A 22,055-nucleotide genomic window follows, 5' to 3' on the forward strand; every position below is an offset into this window, starting at 1 on the left:
GACTCCGTAACAGTCCCCTCCGTAACACTCCGCTCCCTAACACTCCGTAACACTCCCCTCCGTAACAATAGGCTCCCTAACACTCTATTCCCCAACACTCCGTTACACTCTGCTCCGTAACACTTCCCTCCGTAACAGTCCCCTCCGTAACACTCTCCTCCGTAACACACTACTCCGTAAGAGTCCCCTCGGTAACAGTCCCCTCTGTAACACTCCGCTCCGTAACACTCCATAACAATCCATAACATTGTACTCCGCTACACTCCGCTCCGCAACATTGCATAACGTAAGACTCCGTAACAGTCCCCTCCGTAACACTCCGCAACAGTTCCCTACCTAACACTTTGCTCTGTAACAGTCCCCTCCGTAACACACTGCTCCGTAACAGTTCCCTCTGTAACATTCCCCTCCGTAACACTCTGCTCCCTAACACTCCGTTACAGTTTCCTACCTATTACTCTGCTCCGTAACAGTCCCTAACACTCTGCTCCATAACACTCCGTTACACTCCGTAACATTCCACTCCATAACACTCCCCTCTGTAACAGTCCGCTCCGTAACACTCCCCTTCGTAACACTAGGCTCCGTAACACTAGGCTCCCTAACACTCCCCTCCATAATACTAGGCTCCCTAACACTCGGCTCCGTAATGCTCCGTAACACTCCGTGACACTCCCCTCCGTAACACTCCGTAACGTAAGACTCCGTAACACTCCGTAGCAGTCGCCTCCGTAACACTCTGCTCCATAACACTCCATAACGTAAGACTCCGTAACACTCTGCTCCACAACACTCCCCTCCGTAACACTCCGTAACGGTCCCCTCCGTAACATTATGCTCCGTAACACTCCCTAACATTCCCCTCCATAACACTCCGTAATAGTGCCCTACCTAACACTTTGCTCCTTAACAGTCCCCTCCATAACACACTGCTCCGTAACAGTCCCCTCTGTAACATTCCCCTCCGTAACACTCCATAACAGCTCCCTACCTAATACTCTGCTCCATAACAGTCCCCAACATTCTGCTCCATAACACTGCATTACAGTCCGTTACACTCCCCTCCCTAACACTCCGTTACACTCTGTTCCGTAACACTCTCTTGCACTCCGTAACACTCCGCTCCATAAACACTCCGTAACACTCCGCTCCATAAACACTCCGTAACAGTCCCCTGCATCACACTAGACTCCCTAACACTCCCCACTGCAACACTCGACTTCGTAACATTCCCCTCAGTAACACTGCCCTCCGCAACACTCGGCTCCGTAACATACCCCTCTGTAACACTCCCCTCCGTAACACTCCCCTACCTAACAGTCCCCTCCATAACACTCCGTAACAGTCCCCTCCGTAACACTCCCCCCCTTAACAGTCCCCAACGCAACACTCCGCTCCGTAACAGTCCCCCCCGCAACACTCCGTAACATAGGACTCCGTAACAGTCCCCTCCGTAACACTCCGCTCCCTAACACTCCGTAACACTCCCCTCCGTAACAATAGGCTCCCTAACACTCTATTCCCCAACACTCCGTTACACTCTGCTCCGTAACACTTCCCTCCGTAACAGTCCCCTCCGTAACACTCTCCTCCGTAACACACTACTCCGTAAGAGTCCCCTCGGTAACAGTCCCCTCTGTAACACTCCGCTCCGTAACACTCCATAACAATCCATAACATTGTACTCCGCTACACTCCGCTCCGCAACATTGCATAACGTAAGACTCCGTAACAGTCCCCTCCGTAACACTCCGCAACAGTTCCCTACCTAACACTTTGCTCTGTAACAGTCCCCTCCGTAACACACTGCTCCGTAACAGTTCCCTCTGTAACATTCCCCTCCGTAACACTCTGCTCCCTAACACTCCGTTACAGTTTCCTACCTATTACTCTGCTCCGTAACAGTCCCTAACACTCTGCTCCATAACACTCCGTTACACTCCGTAACATTCCACTCCATAACACTCCCCTCTGTAACAGTCCGCTCCGTAACACTCCCCTTCGTAACACTAGGCTCCGTAACACTAGGCTCCCTAACACTCCCCTCCATAATACTAGGCTCCCTAACACTCGGCTCCGTAATGCTCCGTAACACTCCGTGACACTCCCCTCCGTAACACTCCGTAACGTAAGACTCCGTAACACTCCGTAGCAGTCGCCTCCGTAACACTCTGCTCCATAACACTCCATAACGTAAGACTCCGTAACACTCTGCTCCACAACACTCCCCTCCGTAACACTCCGTAACGGTCCCCTCCGTAACATTATGCTCCGTAACACTCCCTAACATTCCCCTCCATAACACTCCGTAATAGTGCCCTCCATAACACTCTGCTCCGAAACACTCCGTTACACTCCGTAACACTCCCCTCCGTAACACTGCGTAACAGTCCACTCCCTAACACTCCCCTCTGTAACACTAGGCTCCCTAACATTCCCCTCCATAACACTCTGCTCCCTAACACTCCGTTACACTCTGTAACACTCCGTAACGCTGCCCTCCCTAACACTCCGTCACACTCCCCTCCCTAACACTAGGCTCCCTAACACTCCCCTCCATAACAGTCCCCTCCCTTACACTAGGCTCCCTAACAGTCCCATCCGTAACAGTCCCCTCTGAAACACACTGCTCCGTAACAGTCCATAACACTCCCCTCCATAACACTCCGTAACATTACACTCCACTACACTACGCTCCGCAAGACTCCGTAACGTAAGACTCCGTAACGCTCCCTAACACTCCGTAACAGTCCCCTTCGTAACACTGTTCCATAACACTCCGTAACACTCTGCTCCGTAACACTCCGTTACACTCCGTAACACTCCCCCCCTAACAGTCCGTTCAGTAACACTCCGCTCCATAACACTCACCTCCGTAACGCTCCATTACACTCCCTTCCGTAACCCTCCATAACTCTCCCCTCCTTAACACTCTGTAACACTCTAACACTCCCCTCCATAACACTCCACGACGCTACGCTACGCAACACTCCATAACGCTCCACAAAGCTCCGTTACACTCCGCTCCGCAACGCTCTGCTCCGCTCCACTCCACTCACAAGCCAGGGAAACATGCTCATCCTATGATGGATGTGGGACCCAGATAATGCCAAGATGCACAAGGGAGGAGGAGAAAAGTGTGGCTCCGGGGCCCCTTCTGGACGCTGGATGGTAGGGTCAATCAGATCTCCGAGGAGGAACGTGTTTCAATGCCACCGTCCTCACACCTCTGCTAGGAAAAAATCCCATTTATGTGCAAGTCCAGTGAATGATCTGTTTCTGGCTCTTTCCTGGAAAACCAGTGGGGAAAACTGGCTCCCACTGTGAAGCCAGGCCAGAGGAGATGGAAGGAAGAGCACAGAGGAAGCAGCAGGAGACAAAGTGGCTTTGAGTCTCTTTGAGGGAGTGAAGCCTTCTCCTGGCTCTTGGTGGGAGGCAGAAGAGAGGTCAGTGCTGTTGGTGGGTGGGAACACACTTCTCTCTCCTATGGAATTTAATGGGAAGGTGACGGAGGCAAATGGGGGTATTCCACTTACCTGCTCTGCACCTCCGGGAGGGAAGCTCAGCTACTTGCTCCCACCGATCCTCCTCAAAATCGTAACACTCCACGCTGCGGATGGCTTTGGGCGCTTGCCCACCCACCACAATCATTACCTGGGATGGAGAAACGAGGGAAGGGAAACCCCCTAGTCAAAGACTGTGGCCACAGCAGGCTGCACTCTGCCAAGTAAAAACCATGACCAGCCCCTAACCACCGTGTGCTGTATTGACACCTGGGTGGCTCTGGCAGGAGGGGAGATTTTTTCATAGGCACAAAAGGGGAGGACCCCTTGAGTCTGTTTCCAGGGGGCTGCTATGCCCAAGACGACAGCTTATCACATACTGCACACAGAGGAAACGACAAGCCAAGGAGGCCTTGTGCTTATGCGGACTTGTGTGGATCCTAAAAGGTTCCTCCCACCTCCGCATCACCTACGCTGCTCTGCAAGCAGCTCTTCAGCTCGCACCAGGGTGCTTCACCCACCCACTTCGCATTCCTCAAGCAACATAACTGGGCCAAGCAGACTTGGACTGCCCAATGTTCTTTGCATTCATCCCCTCTGCCAGGCAGGGCATGTCCCCCTTAAAAAGCCTGCTCTATGGCCAAGCTCCACGCCACTTCTATGCCCTTTGAGCCCGCAGGACAGCTGCAGCCTGAGCAATTCTGCAATCTGGCTCATGTGAGTCCCTGTGGCCCGGGAGGTCTGTACCCTTCCCCCAAGCCCAGCACCCCCCCGACCCTGCCTTTTCACATCCCCGCTACGCTCTCCCCCTATTTCACCTCTCGCCTCGAGCTCTCTGCCCAAGAGACCCAGACTTGGGGATTACTGGCAGCCTGGCATGGAGCAGCAGCAAGCCTCCCCCTCCTCAACACAGCAGCAGGAGCTGCAGGGCAGTGGAGCGATGCAGCAGCCTCTGCTCCACTGACATCTCCCGAGCTAGCCTGGTAGTTCTGATTTACTAAACTCTGCTAAATCACCCAGGGGAATCAGGGAGCCAGGAGACACACAAAGATACCCCCTCCCCAGGGCACTGCCAGGGCGGTGCCCACCCAGTGGCCGACTAGAAGGGCTTTCAGACTGTCCCTGGTCCTAAAATGAATTCAGTTTGAGACCCCTGTTCTAACACAAACCCAATGTACTCAAATCCCCACTGATGGCTGCTGCTTGGCAGGAGACACAAAGAACCCACTTGATTTTTGTGGGAAAGCCAGTGAGAGAGGTGGTCTTTTGGTTGGACTGGATCTCTGGATCCATGCCCATACAACTGGTTAAATGCCACAGTTAGTGATACTGTGGGACTATCCTGAAATCAGCCTCCGTCCCAGACCCCTAGAAGGTAGCTAATGTAATGATGTTTTTTAAAAGAGCTCCAGAGGAGACCCTGGTAATTACATGCCAGTGCCAGGCAAACGGGCAGAATTACAGTAAAGAAGAGAATGATCGGACACACAGATGAACACATTGTGGGAGAAGTGTCAATATGGCTTATGTAAAAAGGCAGTGATGTCTTTATCAGAATTCTGTGAGGGAGACAACAAGCCTGGGAATAAGGATAACAGACTATGTGTGTCTGACAAAGCAGGTTGTTGCGCACGAAAGCTTATGCCCCAAAATATCTGTTAGTCTATAAGGTGCCACAGGAGTTCTTGTTGTTTTTGACAATACAAACTAACACGGCTACCCCTCTGATACAGAGTCTATATAATAGAGAGTACTCAGATTTTCAGAAAGCCTTGACAAAGTCTCTCACCAAAGGCTCTTCTAGAAATTAAGTGGCCTTGGGAAAAGAGAGAAGGTCCACTCATGGATCAGGAGGTGGTTGAAAGACAGGAAAGAGTATAGACCAAAAAAGCTGGACAGTTCTCACAATGGACAGAGGTGGGAAGCAGAATTCTCCAGGGATCTGTATGGAGACCTGTGCAGTTCAACATTGCCATTAACAATCCAGAAAGAGAGAGAAAGAGTGAAGTGGCAAAAGTTGCCAACAGTACAAAATTATTCACAATAAGCTCAAAGCAAGAGTTAGAGATTTCACAAAAGTGGGTGAATGGGAAACAAAATGGTAGCTGAAATTCTGCCTTGATAAGTGCAAAGTAATGCATACTGGAAAATATAATCACATATAATGATTAAATCTTCATATTGTCCACAGGGTTGTAAAAATCATGGACTAGTCATAGGCAGTCAAACAAATCCACACCCTGTGACCCATCCATATACTCATGATTAAAACTTGGGGGAAGCACAGTTCATCAGGAGAGGGGGTGGGCAGTCCACAGAGTACTGGAGGTGCTTGGGGGAGGGAAGCAGGAGGAGGCACCATGAGTGTTTGGGGGTTGGGTAGCAGGGTTGAGAAGGCTCCCTACCTAGCCTCTGGAAAGTAAAGACATATCCCACCCCTGTAGCTTCCATTGGCTGAAAACTGTGACCAATGGGAAGTGAGAGAGCAGTGCCTGCAGGGGGAATCAGCACATGGAGCTAGGAGCTGAAGAAGGGAGCCCATGTCACCCCTTCATGTCATCCCCCAAGTAAGCAATGTCACACATCAACGGCTAGCCCTAAACCCCCTCCCCACACCCAAACTCCTGCTGCTGGGTGGCGGGGTAGTGGGGGTTGCTCCTGCAAAGTTACAGGAGTCATGGAAATTCACAGAATCCCTGACCTCAGTGACAAACACGGTGCCTTAACGATGAGGTCTAAACTAGCTGTCACCAAAGAAATGTTGTTTTCAGTAAACTGTCCATGGTCATGTATCTGCTCAATGTGCCGCAGCAGTCAAAAACGGTGAAAGTTCCTAATGCACTGTTAGGAAGGACATTATAAAAAAAATCTTAACGCGACTATTAAAACTGATAGTATTCAAGTAACTGCAGTTCTTGTCATCCCACCTCACAAATGGATACAGAGGAAATTGAAAACATTTAGAGAAGGGGAACGAAGATGACCAGTAGTATCGAACAGCTTCCATAGCAGAACACACTAAAGATTAGGACTGTTCATCTTGGAAGACAGCGAAAAAGATACAATAAAGGTCTGTAGCATCATGAATAATGTGGCACAAAATGAACAGGGAAGTGTTATTTACCCATTCACACAATATACTAACCAAGCATCACCCAACTAAATTGACAGGCAGCAGGTTTAATGCAAACAAGAGAAAGAGCTTTTTCCACACAACACACAACTAACCTATAGAACTCATTGAGTGGGACGTTGTGAAAGGCCAAAAATACTACTAGGTTCAAAAAAGAACCAGAAAAATTCACAGGATAGATCTATCAATGGTTATTAGCCAAGCCAGTCACAGATTTAATCCCATGCTCGATGCAGCCCAAACCTCTGACTTCCAGAAGCTGGGAATGGACGATGGATAGATTACTCCCTAACTACCTTGTTCTGTGCACCATTCTGAAGAGTTGGTGTGGCTTACAGTCACAAACAGAACACTGGGTAAGATGGGCCATGATCTAACCCAGTATGGCCACTCTTATGTTCTTATGCAACAGGAACTCCTGCTGAAACCTCCCTCCAGGCCCCAAAATGTTTCCCACTGGAACAGGAGAGTTCTGAAGAGACCCAGAGATTCAAGGAGACACCCCGCCGCCACCACCACTTGCACCCCACAAAGGGAAAGATACCAAAGGGAATGGAAACTGCTGGTCTTCAAAGCATAGGTCCTGCAACTAAGGGTCCATGGGGTGTGGGAGGGACGCTGCAGGACACCGCCAGCTTGAAGTGGTTTCCAGCACATACATGGTTTCCAGCTTACTTCAGTGATTCTCAGTATACCCTCTAAAATTACTGTTCCAGCACCCCTGCTTCAAGGGAGGGAATGCATATCTGAAAGCTAAGCAGCCATACTCCTGGCTGGGTCACCTGCTCCCCAGGACTCTCTTCAGAGGTCATTTGAGAAAATTCTACTAAGTTTCTTTCCTGACATTGACACCTCACTGGGTAACTTAGGCCCAGCCTTGGCAGCCCTGCTTCATTCAGGAGCCTATCGCCCCATTTATCTATCACACACAGGCTTTGTCACATGTATCTTTGTAATGCAGCATTGGCATTTTTCACCCCAGCACAGACTCTTACAAAGCACTCGTGCTCTCAGGGGAGATCTCAGTGGCCTTTCAGCAGCTAAACCACTGCTTATTTGCTGCAGTCAGAGTTATTGACAGAAGCTGATAAGGCTAAATAAGAGAAGCAGTTCAACACATCACCACCCAGGCTGGAAACGACTCCCCTAGACAGCACCATGCCTGCATAAGGAGTCAGACCAGGGGTCAGCAAACTTTCTGAGGTGGAGTGCTGAAATTTGACCTTTTGACCTCTATCTATGGTCCCAGTTCCGGTGATACTTTTTAAAGTCACTAACAGTCCTGCACTCAACAGCTATGTTAATAAATTAAGATGCAGAGCTTTGCCATTTAGGTGGTGGTTGGCAGCAGTAGCTGGTTTTTTGATAATCCACAAGGGGCATGGCTTTGAGCAAGCTGTCGTCTGCACGGGAGAGGAGGGGCAGGGCTGAGCTCAAGCCTCATAAGCCAATGGAAATCAGCTCGCCTGCCACTGTTGGCATCTGTGCCAGGGGTCAGTGACCCCTGAATTAGAGTATTAGGTCTGTCTGGGGATTGCACAGAAAGGTGTTTGTCAGCTTCTTAATGTCTCTGATGCAATATGTGCACCAACACAAATCTAATGCACTTTAACCTAAGTTGCTTGCAATCGGGACATCATAAAATTTATTTTGATGAAGGGGATCAAATTTCAATGCTTTTTCTGAAGCACTCAATGTACACATTTCTTATACATGACTGCTGCGTCCGGGAATGCAAGAGCATTCAGATGAAAGCTCAGCATTTGATGGCTGCCCATAGCAACCAAGCTTCAGGGAAACCTGTGCAGATTTTTAAAACTTTCTGGCTTCTTCATTGAAAAAGCAGTGTGATTACTGCATTGCTCTGAATACATTACTACTGATTCTCTGGACCTAGCAAGAATGAGATTTATTCTTCTTATCGCAGCACAGCGTGCCAGCAGGAGCAAGCGTTACACCAGACGACAGTATTTTTAGAAGACTGAGGAGGAGTTGGCACCAAGATAAAAGCCTTGGAACATAAGAACATAAGAATGGCCATACTGGGTCAGACCAAAGGTCCATCCAGCCCAGTATCCCGTCTGCCGACAGTGGCCAATGCCAGGTGCCCCAGAGAAGGAGAACAGAAGACAATGATCAAGTGATTTATCTCCTGCCATCCATCTCCTGCCCTTGTACTGAAGGCTAGGGCCCCATACTTTACCCCTGGCTAATAGCCATTTATGGACCTAACCTCCAAAAATTTATCGAGCTCTTTTTTAAACCCTAATAGAGTCCTGGCTTTCACAGCCTCCTCCGGCAAGGAGTTCCACAGGTTGACTGTGTGCTGTGTGAAGAAAAATTTCCTTTTATTAGTTTTGAACCTACTACCCATCAATTTCATTTGGTGTCCCCTAGTTCTTGTATTATGGGAAAAGGTAAATTATTTTTCTATATTCACTTTCTCCACACCATTCATGATTTTATATACCTCTATCATATCGCCCCTCAATCACCTCTTTTCCAGACTGAAAAGTCCCAGTCTCTCTAGCCTCTCCCCATATGGGACCCGTTCCAAACCCCAAATCATCTTAGTCGCCCTTTTCTGAACCTTTTCTAATGCCAAGATATCTTTTTTGAGGTGAGGAGACCACATCTGCACACAGTACTCAAGATGTGGGCGTACCATAGTTTTATATAGGGGAAGTATGATATCAAACAAACACCTGGCTGGGAAAATAAATAAATAAAGCCTTCATTTCAGTCTCTGAGAAACAACTATGCAGCATAGTAAGTCAAGATAGTGAGTTCAAGTCCCAAAAGGTTAGCATGGAATGGGACGGTTAGATAAGAGTCTAGAAGTTTTTGCAGGGCCTAAAAAATTGATAGGCCTCTGGATAAGTGCTGAAAGTAGCAGTGTTAGCATGAAATTGAGGTGACAAGGTAGAAAGTTATGAAGAAGCATTTCCTAAGAAGGGTGACCTGCTTACTGTGGAGTAGCCTCCCGAGGAAAAGGAAGGAAAGACATTTAAAACAAGGAATTGACAAAACATTGGAGTACACAGCAGGAAACAATCCCACACTGGTAACAGCAACAGACAAGAGCATGGTTTCTCCACGAGGAAGCTCCACACTGATCACAATCCTGAAGGAAGGGAGCACTGGTACAGATTGTGGCAGCTGGGCCATGCTGCCCTGCATGAACTCAGGGTTACTGACTGGCCAGCAGGCCATCCTGCCCTATGGAAGGAGGGCGCTGTTCTCATCTCTGTTTTCCAAACTGAGTTTACATGTGGAGTTGAGTGCCCTGAGGGGGCTCAGAGGCTATTGCCCACCTCCACCACCCCGCCTAAATGGGTAGACATGCTTGCCCCACAACAGATGCACTCTACAGAGCTGCAAATAAACATCCACAATCCAGCACTATCTGAATACTGCCTCCTAAAATAAAACAGGTACAGTGTCACAAAATCTGGCTTCCCGTGGTTTATACCTGACAGCCTATGCCGATGATCTGACACCTTACAGTCTGAATTCTCATTAATAACTTCAGTAGCAATTTTCTGTGCAACATCACCCCCAACCTCCTGTGTGCTTTGGGGATGGGGCATCATTTTCCTTTGCCATCTTTCTTCCTTACTGGCGAAGCTCCAATGTCAACACAGGGAATCACGGAGTTATTTTTCTTATGCTGCATCTATTTTTAGTAGCTGCTTAGAACTTGCTATGAACCAGTTTTCAGATAAGGCTTTTTTGGGCTATATCTGGCTCCACCTCCACCATGCAGATGAACTATGAGAGCTGGAAACACCACCACCCTCCCTGACTGCAGAGTAGTCATGCTACTTCACACTGCAGAAATCTCAGCCAACCCTCTGAGCACTGTAAACCCGTTTGTCCCATGGACCAGCAGTTTTCAAATACAGTCCTGACTCCTGACCAATATTGTCTAATTTTTTCCATCCATGTGCAGAATAAATTTTATTACATGCAACAAGGCATGTGCAAATGTACACCACCAATAGAAGCACATAACCGAGCTGTCGGTGCTCTAATCAGCTGGACAGCATTTGAATTGCTCCTGGGGCGGGGGGGGCCGCTCAAGTGCACAGCTTTGAGGGAATCTTGGCGCCAGACTATCTGTAGCCCACGCAAGACTTCAGGTGATCCAAAATGAAATATTTAGAGAACCAAACTGTGAGAAATTGGAAAACAGAAACTGCCATATTGGCTCAGACTTGTCTACTTCAGTATCACGTCCCTGTTACTATGGACAGTATCACAGGAAGGTGATACAACTATAACTATAACCAGGGGATGGACTACTATGAAATTACTCGCCCATAAAAGGAATTATTTTCGTAAAACTTACTAATTATCAGTGGGCTCAGGCACCAATGCAGCAGGCTTCCTTGCTTTTTCGAACAACAGCTAAACAACCTGATGGAGCTGCCAATGCTGTGATTATTCATGCGAGTGTCTAACCCTGTTTTTAAATGGTCGGAACACTCCCTAATCTGCAATTCCCAGGAAAAACGCTAGCCCTATTTCCGAACACAGGTAGAATAATCAGCTACTCTGCAGGCTTCCAAGATAGCAGTCTATTCTTGCCCCCTCCTTTGTCTTTCTCTCCCTCAGCCCAGACTAACTGCTTCCAACTCCCAGTTCCAATTCAAACCCCTCAGGCTCCACCTCCTCCTTTGTCTGCAGTACAAAGGTGTTACCTGGTTGTCAGGGTTACCCTCAGCAGGAGCCCCACACCCTCTGTGAGCCACTCACACACACACAGGTATCCCCCACTCCATCACATCTCTCCTTTGTCCCAGTCCCCCCGGCTGGTCTCCACACACACACAGAAGGTGAAGCAGCTTCTTTCACAGACAACTTGCCATACCCAGTGGATCAGCTGCTTTCCTGCACAAACACACAGGGACCTTCCTTGGCCCAGGCCTGGAAAACTCTTCGCAGGTCTGTCTTGGCCACTAGTAGATGATGGGTTGGAATCGCTCCTTCCCTCCTTGAGAATCTGGTATTTTGGGGATAAATGGCTGAGGCCTTTCTTAGCACCATCAAGTTCTAATCTTCTCCCTTGCCCCCTGAGAGACACAGAGGTAGGCCCACTTCCCATCTGGGCTTCAGCTGCCCTCAGATCCAGCTCTGGGATCCTGGCTCCATCTCGAGACTGTGAGGCAGATGCTTGTCTGCATTCTGTTCAGGCAACACAAAAAGGATCAGCCTAACTACTCATTGTATCCTGGGCATTCCCGTCACGGGGGGGGGGGGAGACGGGACTGTAGCACATGTACTATTGTCAGGCTAATTTCAGCAAGGTTTGGATCAAAGTCCTCTTCACAAGCACTGAAAAATAACAATGGGATGAAATCTAGCTGGAGAACAACCTCCAGCCATTCAAAGGTGAAAGAGGTCTCTAATGATGCAATATCCAAAACTAAAAAAGAGACATCCCAGTACATTTTGCTTCCTACGTTTCTCTGTTTCGGAAGAGAACGTAGCTTACCTTTGGCAGGCTAACCGGAGTCCGTGGCTTTGTTCTAGGGTTCTTTATCAACTGCCTTTGATCCAGAGGAAGCAAGTGATATTTCATGGCCTCAATAAGGAAGTCTTTACACGTGTTGTTGTTCTTGATTAAAGCTTCTTCTTCAACTGTCTGGGAAGGCCAATCAAAAGATTGTTTTAAAGGTATGTATTTCACTGGGAAGTTTCAGAGAAGAGACAGGAAAGGGTTTTTTTTGTTTTTTTTTTTTGTAAAAAGTACCTTGGTGAGGACGAATACCAGCAACATTAGTCCATCTGTTCTGAAGTCATATAACTGCATCCACACACTCTGGGATGCTTTCATCCTCATACTGGAAACTAAACCCATTCTGCAGAAAGGCCCTGTTTTTCCTGAATGAATGGGAGTCACGCTGCACCCATTTCAAACTCAAGTATTGGCATTGTACGCCAACCATGCAGTTTAAGGCTGGGAAGGATGGAGTCCCATAACCAAGCCACAGGTTGTGCCCTGAACTACTCTGCCCTTACTCACCTCTGTCCAAAGAGCAGACCTGGCTTGGAAGACATGGGATGGGGATCACCAAAAGCCAAAGACAGAGCAACTACCACTTGCGCTATTGCTGCCCCTTCTTCCAATACGTATCTCCTGTTCTGGTACCAGCCCTACCCCTGCTGAGGAGCAGCAGATCTCTGGGGCCTTGCTGGTTGGCTTCTCAGTGAAGGAGAATGCAGTGATGTAGAGAAGGGGTGCGCAAAGTGCAGGATGGGCATCTGCTGTGTGGGGGGGACAGCACAATCGGCTGCTGGGTCTCAAGCTCATCCATCTCATTAAAAATACTGACATCTGTTACTGTTTTTATGTTTGTGTACTCACAATGATGTAACAATTAATCAAGTTTTTACATTCTACAGACTGAGGCTGCTTCTACACTCCAGAGGGGACATGGTAATGAAGCAACTGGAAGCAGGCTAATGAGGTGCTAACGTGTATATTCAGAGCCTCATTAGCAAAATAGCAGCCACGTGGATTTCAAAGTGCAGACTTCGAATTGCAGATTGACAGTGTAGATCAGGGCAGCTTCGAAATCAGAGCCCCACTTCGACATTCCCTTTCTCCCACAGAACTAGATTGAGTAAGGGAGCGTCGAAGTGGGGCACTTATTTCCAAGCATGTACATTGCCAGTCTGCATTTCAAAATTCACGTGGCTGTCATTATGCTAATGAGGCACTGAATATGCACATGAGCACATCATTAGCCCGCTTTGAATTTCCTCATTACCATACCCACCCCAACAAGAGGGGGCAAGTGTAGAAGCAGCCTTACTTTCTTAGACATGCCACAAGTCCCCACCCCCATATGAACATAACTGAAATTTCCGTTGGTTGGGATTACATTAGACAAGTCGAGGGGCCCTGCTAATTGCACAAAGGAAAAGTGGGTCCTGACGTAAAAACTTTGCTCATCCCAGTGTAGAGTCCAGCTTTAAGTTCAACTTATTTATACAGATACCCCATTCCTGGCAGGGAGGCGGTACAACAGCATGCAGGGTGATTCCCTCTGTTAGGAAACTCAGCCCAAAATGAGGGCCTCACAGTTGATTGTGCTAACACTGCTAAAAATAGAGCACTGCCACAGAAGCTCAGGTGTCCTAGCTACCCTCAGTATATGCCTATGGTGTCGGACAGGTGTACAGCTGGAGCAACAAGCCCTCCCACCTCTCATGCCACTGCAGCTAAACTATTTTTGGCGTGTTAGCTCAATTAGAGCTAGCATGGGTGTCTCCCCTCAAGTTGGGAATCACGCCCTCAGCGTAAAGTGCAGACGTAATCTAAGAAGAAAAATACTTTGAAGTACAAACAACAGTCCCCTGGTGACACCTAATGTAACAATGGTTTACCTCAAGATGGTCTTGCTGTACATATATTCTCAAAAGCCTCCGTCTCGATTCTGCCTCAGAATCAGCCCCTTAACTTAATCTGCTATAAAAACAGGTGAGCAGGAGCATTTTTAAAAATCTATATTTGTGGCAGTTTTAGGACGCAGAGTATTGTCTTTCACACTGCCTACTAGCATAAAGATAATATTTAGGGAGAAAAAGGTTTTCCTGCGATTGAGTCATCTTTAGCTCCCACTCAGTTTGGGTGTGGCTACACAGCAAAGTGACTCTGGAATAATGGCCACCCTTGTGCAGAGCATGCTGCCTCCTACCACTCCAGCCTCTGCTCCTTCTCCTGCTATCGCTCCTCCTCCTTCTCCCGCCTCTCCCTCCGTACCCCTTCATGGATGCCAAGGCCCCCGCATGTGTGGCAGTGGGATCCACAGAGGCCAGCACCACTCCCAGCCCAAGCCCTGAGCCTCTCCTCCCGCTTCCGCCCTCCTCCATGGTTCTCACTACCCTCATCCTTCCACCCTCTCTCCTCCTCCCCTCTCCCAGGTTCTTTACCCACTCTCCCCACTTATGCAAAATACAGACTGTTTAGTTTTTCCAAAAAAAGTTTATGTTCAGTCATTAGGAAATGGAGGGTGGAAGGGATAAGTGGAGGGATGGCACTGATGGATGAAGTTGAAGCCCCCCATGGGGTAGCCCAGGGGACAATGTCAGTGCTCCCCAGAGAAGAAAGTCTCCTTCAGGGCCTCATGGATGTGCACAGCCCCTGATGGGCCTGCCCAATTGCAGCCATGGGTGGCTGCTCGTAGGCCCCTCCTAAGCCATCAGCCTCCACATCCCACTCTGGCATGAAGGCCTCCCTTTTCCGTTCACACATGTTGTGCAGAACACAGCATGCAGCCACCACCTCTGGGATGTTGCGTAACCCCACACCCAGGCGGGTGAGAAGACATCTAACATGCGCCCTCAAGTGGCCGAAGACACACACAACCACCATGCGGGCCACACTCAGCCTGGCATTAAACGCCTGTTGTGAGGGGCTGAGGTGGCTTGTGTAGGGCTTCATGAGCCATGGCTGCAGGGGACAGGCCTCATTCCCCACCAGGCAGACAAGCATATCCATGTCCCCAACCCAGATGTTGCGGTTGGGGAAGTTCCGGTGTGCAGCATCCGGAACAGGCCTGAGCAGTTGAACACATGTGCATCATGACCTTCCCTCAGCATCTGACATATGCATCCATGAACTGGCCCCAGTGGTCAGTCACAGCCTGCAGGACCATCGAAAAGTATCCCCTTCTGTTAATGTAGCCTGCTCCCTTGTAGTCTGGGGCATGGATAGGGACGTGTGCCTTGTTGATTCCTGTCCTACTCCCCCGCCGCAGTTGGGGAAGCCCAGGGCATCAAATCCCTTGATGATGGTGTCCACATCTGCTAGGTGTATGACTGCACAGAAGGATGCTGTTGATGCCCCGACCACCTGCAAAAGGAGACAAACTGAGAATCACAGGGGTGCCGGCCAGTTCCCCCCTCTGCTAGTCTCTTCCCCCAACCCCCACATCAAGACCAACCCCCTGCAATCTCACTCACCCTGGCAGGGTTGGCAAGGGTGGGACAGAAGAAACCTTCCAGTGGAGGGAGCTTGCACCACCCCCAACTCCCCTTCCGTGGAGAGGGAGGGCCCATTCCATCCTTCCACTGCCATCCTGCAACAATAGCCTGAGAATGCCATACCTGCATGACCAGGGCAATGACAGTCGATCTCCACATGCCAAACTGGTTTCCCATGGATCACTAGTTATCCAGCATGGAGTTTCCAGAGGGTGATGGCAACATGCTTCTGCTGGGGAATGGTGGGCCTCCTGTGTGTGTCCCATCACCTCAGGGCAGGTACAAAGTGCTCAGAGAGCTTGAGGAAGGTGGTCTTTGACATCCTGAAGTTCTGGAGCCATTGTTTGTCTCCCCATTGCTCCAGAACGATGTGGTCCCAACTGTCCAAACTGGCATCCAAATGCCAGATGCGGTGGGACTCAGCGTCTGAACCACGGTGCGGGACCTCCAGCTGCCGGAGCAATTCCCCCACATATCAAAGGAGAGTCTGCCACAAGGGCTGGTGGATGGGCTTCTGCAGAGCTTGAGGGGCAGCCTGCAGAAAGTGATGCATGATTTGCAGCAAAAGCTGTAAGAGCTGAGGACTACCGGTGTGCTGCGCTGGCTCCGTAGCGGAGAGTACAGTGGTGTCCTGGACTGGGGCAACCAGAGCACACGATAGAAATGTTTTGCTGTCCCTCAGAGATGTAGGCAAGCAAGCAGGGAAACCAGAGAAACGGCTGTCTAGGGGAGTTCCTTTAAGCACAAGCTTCAGCCTCAAGCAGCAGCCACATGAAGCAATTACTGATCTGATGCCTGGCGTGAACTGGTCTCAGGTGGCCTCAAATGCGATTGTGCGGATGCCCTATTTCCATATGCATTGGGTGTGTAGATGTGCTATTTCGAAATAAACTACTCAGGAAAAGCTCTTCTGGAACAGCTTATTCTGAAATAACGCTGCTGTGCAGCCTTTGAAACCGTGTTGATTTGGTATCAACTCTGTCAGCCCACAGAGATAAATGCCACACTACCCACAACAGAAGCCTTCAAGCACACCACCTACAGACCTAGGCTCACTTTTAACGTGAAAATTGCATTTTTAAATGCACTAACCTGTACAAGATAATCTCTGGGCAAAAGGGGCAGACGAACATGCTCCATCAGTTTAGCCATGTGCTCTAGGCGAGAGTCTTTCTCATAATTTATCCAAGATATAACAGCTTCAAAGACCTATGCAGAGAGAGTACAATTATAGAAAATCTGCCTCCTCAGTAATTATCAAAGCTGGAGACGTAGTGGTTTCAGTGTCAGTTTTGCAGTTTCTAAAGCAAGGTGAAAAAAAACACACCAGGGATAAGAGCTCTAGCAGATAACAATGAAGACAGGTAGAGGCAGCAGGCTTCCTATACTCAGAGCACAAACAACATTTTCACTGATTGCATGTGTCCAGAGAACAGGGTTGCACACCTTGATAAATCCTGCTAGGTTATTAGATGATCCACAACACTCTCCAAGTGAAGCAGGTCACCCAACCCAGAACATACATCTCTCTTGCATTAGGTACCGGAATGAAGATAAAACCCAGTTAGACTTTCAGCATTCGTCCTGGACATTTTTAAAAAAAAAAATGAAAAAAAAAAATCACACAAGGATTTAGGATTCATAAGACCTGAATGATCAGGCAGATCAGCTTCATATATGTTTTGGAATCACATGTTAATTCAGTGCATAAAATCAGACTAAAATCCCTTTACCACCACCTTCCTATATCCAGAAACGACTATGGAACACATTCACAACATGTGCAGTGACACCCCTATTACGTTGATTGTTGCTCCACTTCTAAAATTTCATCCTCCTTTGTGCTGCCTTGTTTCAGATCTGAGCTAAAATACCCAAACACCACAAAATAGAAAAGCTCCGTGCATCCAGCAGAGAAAGAAGGCAGCGTTGACAATTTAGCGAAGAAGGCTTCTGGCTCCAGTTCCAGACACAACAGTTCAGATAAGCAGCCAAACTTGTGGCCAGAACATCGTAATTGGCCAGGCACTGTGCACAGCAGTAGCGGCAGTGGAGAATATGCCCTACAAACACACCCATGCACAATCCTAGAAGTCTGTGTGTGCTGGGATACATTTTAAAAAGCTTTTCATTCTGCCCATGCTGTTCAGTATTTGGCTAATAAAGACCAGTTAGTAAAGGCCCATCCACAAAGAAGCTGAAACCACAACAGCTATAACACTAGTGTAGACAGGGATTTAAAACCTACCAAGAAACTTAAAAGGCATTCCAGAGAAAACCTGCAGAGTAGGAAAAGGGAGCCAGGTAGCTGGAAGTATTATGTAATACAAGCCAGGTCCTCGCAACAGAAGGAGTGATAATTCCCATGTTCCCACCAACTCAAAATATTAACACTCTTTCCTAAGAGCTTTGAAGTGTTTCCCTTACATCCAGAACCTTGGAATCTGGCACACTCAGAGGCTATGTCTACATTACCCCAGAAGATTGACCCACTCAGAGAATCTTCTGGGGTTCGATTTTGCATGTCTAACATGGATGTGCGAAATCGGCCTCTCTGGGGTCGCAATCGACCCCTCCACTTCTCATGAGGAGTGAGGGAGAAGCTCTATCGACCTTCTTTTGTATTGACAGACAAGTTAGCCAAGAGCAGATACGTTAATTAGCTATGCAACTGGCATAGTTAGAATTGTATAACTGTGGTCGACTATCTTAGTCTAGTGTAGACATAGGCAGAGTCGTGAGAGCCTTCCAGTTTTGACCTTCTGAGGCAGCCACCAAACGATCAGTCCCACAAGTATCTTAGTTTCTTCTGGTAGGCAGTTATGTTAGGTTTCAGGCCTCCAGTTTGGTGAAATTAATGTTATGGAAGGGCAGATATTCTATTGCTCTCAATTTAGTCAAAAAAACAGTTGGTGGCTGTCTCACCATACAAAATAGGACACTACTACTGCCAGCATAGCATGGAGGAAGATTATACTCACGCTACCCATGCTGTACCTAATCTGTGGACACAAGGAAAAATTCAGGCTCACAAGGTGGACCTACAGCACCTTTCAATAATGCTCAATTCAATTTTTGAGAGGAAAAATCTTAATCCAAAATCCCAACTTTTATTTCAAAAGTTGCCAGCTTCCACCTTTGTTTTCACTGTTCTGCAGAACTGAAACTGCCACCAGGTCCCGATCCATTTTCGTATCTCAGGGCACAATTCCACACACCCTCTAGAGCACAACCCAACAGAATCCAAATGGCCTCAAAGCCTTCAACTGCTTGCAGAGCCCCTGTGACTTTCAGACACACCTTTCAAGCCACACACCACAGAAAACCTGGGCGTGAGGAAGACAAGCTATTGGAACTGGGGCAATTTCCTCTCTTCAGTTTGGTGAGAGCCAACTACCCAAACAAAGGCACAGCCTACAAATTCAGGAGAAAGGGAGCGCTCACTTGCAGACAAAGCGTAGGAAAAGACCAGAACCACCCAAAAAGCTTTTAGATGGGGTTGGACTACTCTCTCGGTGCACACTACCTGAGAGAAGACAGAGTGAATTTTGGCTTTTCCTCACACAGATCTGATGACCCCAACGACTAGGGACAAGCTCTGCATCAGCTGTGCTGTGGCATGAGGTGCATGTCCCCGGAGGACCAGGCTCACAGCCTGAAGTTATGCTATAAGGTTTAAATGACAGATCAATAAGCAAATTTTAGCCCAGGACACAGACTGGGATTCAGCTCGCTGTGGTTCTGGCTACATGGAAATTTTGGAGGCAGCAAGCTTCTCAACACAGGGCTGAAGCTCGGGCACAGTAGTTAACCAGTCGATCCTGGAACCTCAGCCACGCAATTGTGATTTCTAGGCTACTGAAATCCACCAGCACAGCAGGGCTCAGACGGGCTGCCTGTCTGCCATGGCCCCACGTTGCTCCCAAAAGCAGATGCTGCAGGCTTGTCTGTGCTCCCCTTGCGGAGAAAGCGGCAGCATGTCTCTCCAAGCTGCCTGGGCCTGCAGCTCCCATTGGCTGGCTCCTGGCCAACAGGTGCTGAGGACAGCGCAGGGGGACAAAGGAAGTGTGCAGTCATGTTGACACTCCCCCACCCAGGGAAGCACAGAAATGAGCCTGCAGCTGACCACTTCTGGGGGTGGCATGGGGTCGTGTCTGGCAGACAGCCTGTCTCAGCCTGCTGTGCTGCCAGCCACAAGTCATCTTTGATGAGCGTCTGCTCCCAGCTACAACCTGCACCTTGCACCCTGGTCCTTGCTCTGACCCCTTTCCCAGAGTCAGCAAACCCTCCTGTACCCTCAAGATCCCCTCAGCTTCGAGCCCCCTGCCAGAGCCAGCACCTCCTCCTGCACGCCAATGCTCTGCCCCAGCCTGGAGCTCCCTTCTGCACCCAAACTCCTCCCAGAGCTTGCACCCCTCACTCCCTCCTGAAACTCAACCCCGCAGCCCCAGTGCAGTGAAAACGAGAGAGGGTGGAGAGCAAGTGACAGACAGAAGGGGAAATGGAGTGGGCAGGGCTTTGGGAAAGGGGTTTGAAAAGTGATCTCAGACATAAAATGGTTGGAGACCACTGCTGTAGTGTGAGCCACAACACCCAAGTGCTGTTCATAGGAGCTAGTTTTAGGCTATGTCTATACGCAATGTCAATCTCAGATATACAATTCTAGTTAAGCCAATTTTGTAGCTAAAATAGACATCTCTGCACTCAGCTAATTTGCCTGAGCGGGTCGATCTTCCATGGTAGTGTAGACGTAGCTGTAGAGGGCTAGTGGCAAGCTCTGCTAATCCAAGTCCATCAACCTTGGCTGGGAGATTCGTTCCCCCTTGCTTCAAGTCCTGTGTAGACGTACCCTGTGTGATCTTAGTCTTACTCCCCCACCCACTCTGTAAATTGGGGTAATAGAACTTCCCTCCCTCGCACGCATGCCTCAAGGCTCACAAACGCTAACAGAGTGGGGGCTGGATTTTTACCACTACTGCAAGTTACTGCAAAGCCCCAGTTTTATGCACTGTTAACTCCTAGTTTTCAGGCGTATGATCCTTTTTCTACATATGACATCTGCAGTCACAGACGCCATGAAGTAAGGTGGAAGGGATACACCCAGGCACACAGAGGGACTAAGAGGATAACTCAACAAGCTGACAAAGCTGCACATCTACCAATATAATTTATGCCATCATGTGCCAGCAATGCCCCTCTGCTATATACATCAGACAAACTGGACAGTCACTACGTAAAAGAATAAACGCACACAAATCAGATATCAGAAATGGCAATATACAAAGACCCGCAGGAGAGCACTTCAATCTCCCAGGCCACACAGTAGCAGACTTAAAAGTAGCTATCCTACAGCAAAGAAATTTCAGGACCAGACTCCAAAGAGAAATTTCTGAGCTACAATTCATCTGCAAATTCGACGCCCTCAGCTCAGGCTTAAACAAAGACTGGGAATGGCTGGCTAAATACAAAAGCAGCTTCCCCTCCCTTGGTGTTCACACCTCCAGATCAGCTGCTGGTAGTAAGCCTCACCCTTGCTGACTGAGCTAACCTTGTTACCCCAACCCTTGCTCTGGCTTATTTATACCTGGCCCTGCAGATTTCCAAGACCAGCATCTGATGAAGTGAGTCTGTGCTCACGAAAGTTCATGCTCAAAACTTTTCTGTTAGTCTAGAAGGTGCCACAGGACCCTTCATTGCTTGGGCAAGGGGAGTATTCTAAAGCAATGCCTCCTTGTGCTTGTTACAGTTTGGGCCTCCAGGAGTCTGCTTGTAACACGTCCACTATTCTGGAAGATGGAATTTACTGGGTCATTGGTTGCATTATACACAGAAGACACATCAAGAACAGACATTTCCACTTATTTCTTTATCCATGAAGAGTTCAATGTACTGTAAAGCATCTGCGCCTCATAAAATCTGGTCATACCAATTCAGCTCTGGGCCATTTTAAACATTTGTCTACTTACAGTATCGAATTATTTTTAAAAATAAGCCATTATACAATAAGAATATTGGAAGAGATCAATATGAAAGGCTGAAGAAATTTTACTCCCTGTAACAATGAAGATTACACTACTCTGTCAATATGACCTACAATTTTGGAAGATTCTTTAAATGAAAAAACACACCGTGCTATCTATATTAATCCTGTTCTTTGCATATCTAGCCTGTTGTTAATTTCTATTGTTTTGAATGGGCAGGTTGACTTACATTTTCTTTATAGTCTTGCATGCTCAGCTTCCAAACCTATCAATGAAATGACATTTTCCATTCTATGAATTCCAGAACAGAAGAGTGAAACCCTGGCTTTCTGTACCATGGGAACACGGGCAGTAATGGTTATTTTTCAATCATAGCAGGTGTGTCAGCAGCGCAGTGGGAAAAGCTCATAAAACCCTGTGAGCGCTGCTCAGGAGAAGCAGAGC

The 22,055-nt window shown here is 48.3% G+C and overlaps 1 protein-coding gene across 4 annotated transcripts in view; it reads right to left on the reverse strand.

Annotated features, from left to right (window-relative positions):
* Positions 1-22,055, reverse strand: part of KLHL3 (kelch like family member 3) — a 207,913-nt gene that overhangs the window by 46,446 nt on the left and 139,412 nt on the right. For all 4 annotated transcript variants that reach the window (XR_012647666.1, XM_075010019.1, XM_075010018.1 and 1 more), the window contains 3 exons: positions 16,723-16,839; positions 12,134-12,283; positions 3,537-3,654 (listed from right to left, as the gene is read on the reverse strand). Coding sequence is in view for 3 of the 4 variants with exons in the window: in XM_075010019.1 (XP_074866120.1) it covers positions 3,537-3,654; positions 12,134-12,283; positions 16,723-16,839 (385 nt within the window). In the remaining variant the exon portion in view is untranslated. The remainder of the gene's footprint in view (positions 1-3,536; positions 3,655-12,133; positions 12,284-16,722; positions 16,840-22,055) is intronic.

Source organism: Carettochelys insculpta, chromosome 15, assembly GCF_033958435.1.
Source record: "Carettochelys insculpta isolate YL-2023 chromosome 15, ASM3395843v1, whole genome shotgun sequence".
Lineage (NCBI taxonomy): Eukaryota > Metazoa > Chordata > Testudines > Carettochelyidae > Carettochelys > Carettochelys insculpta.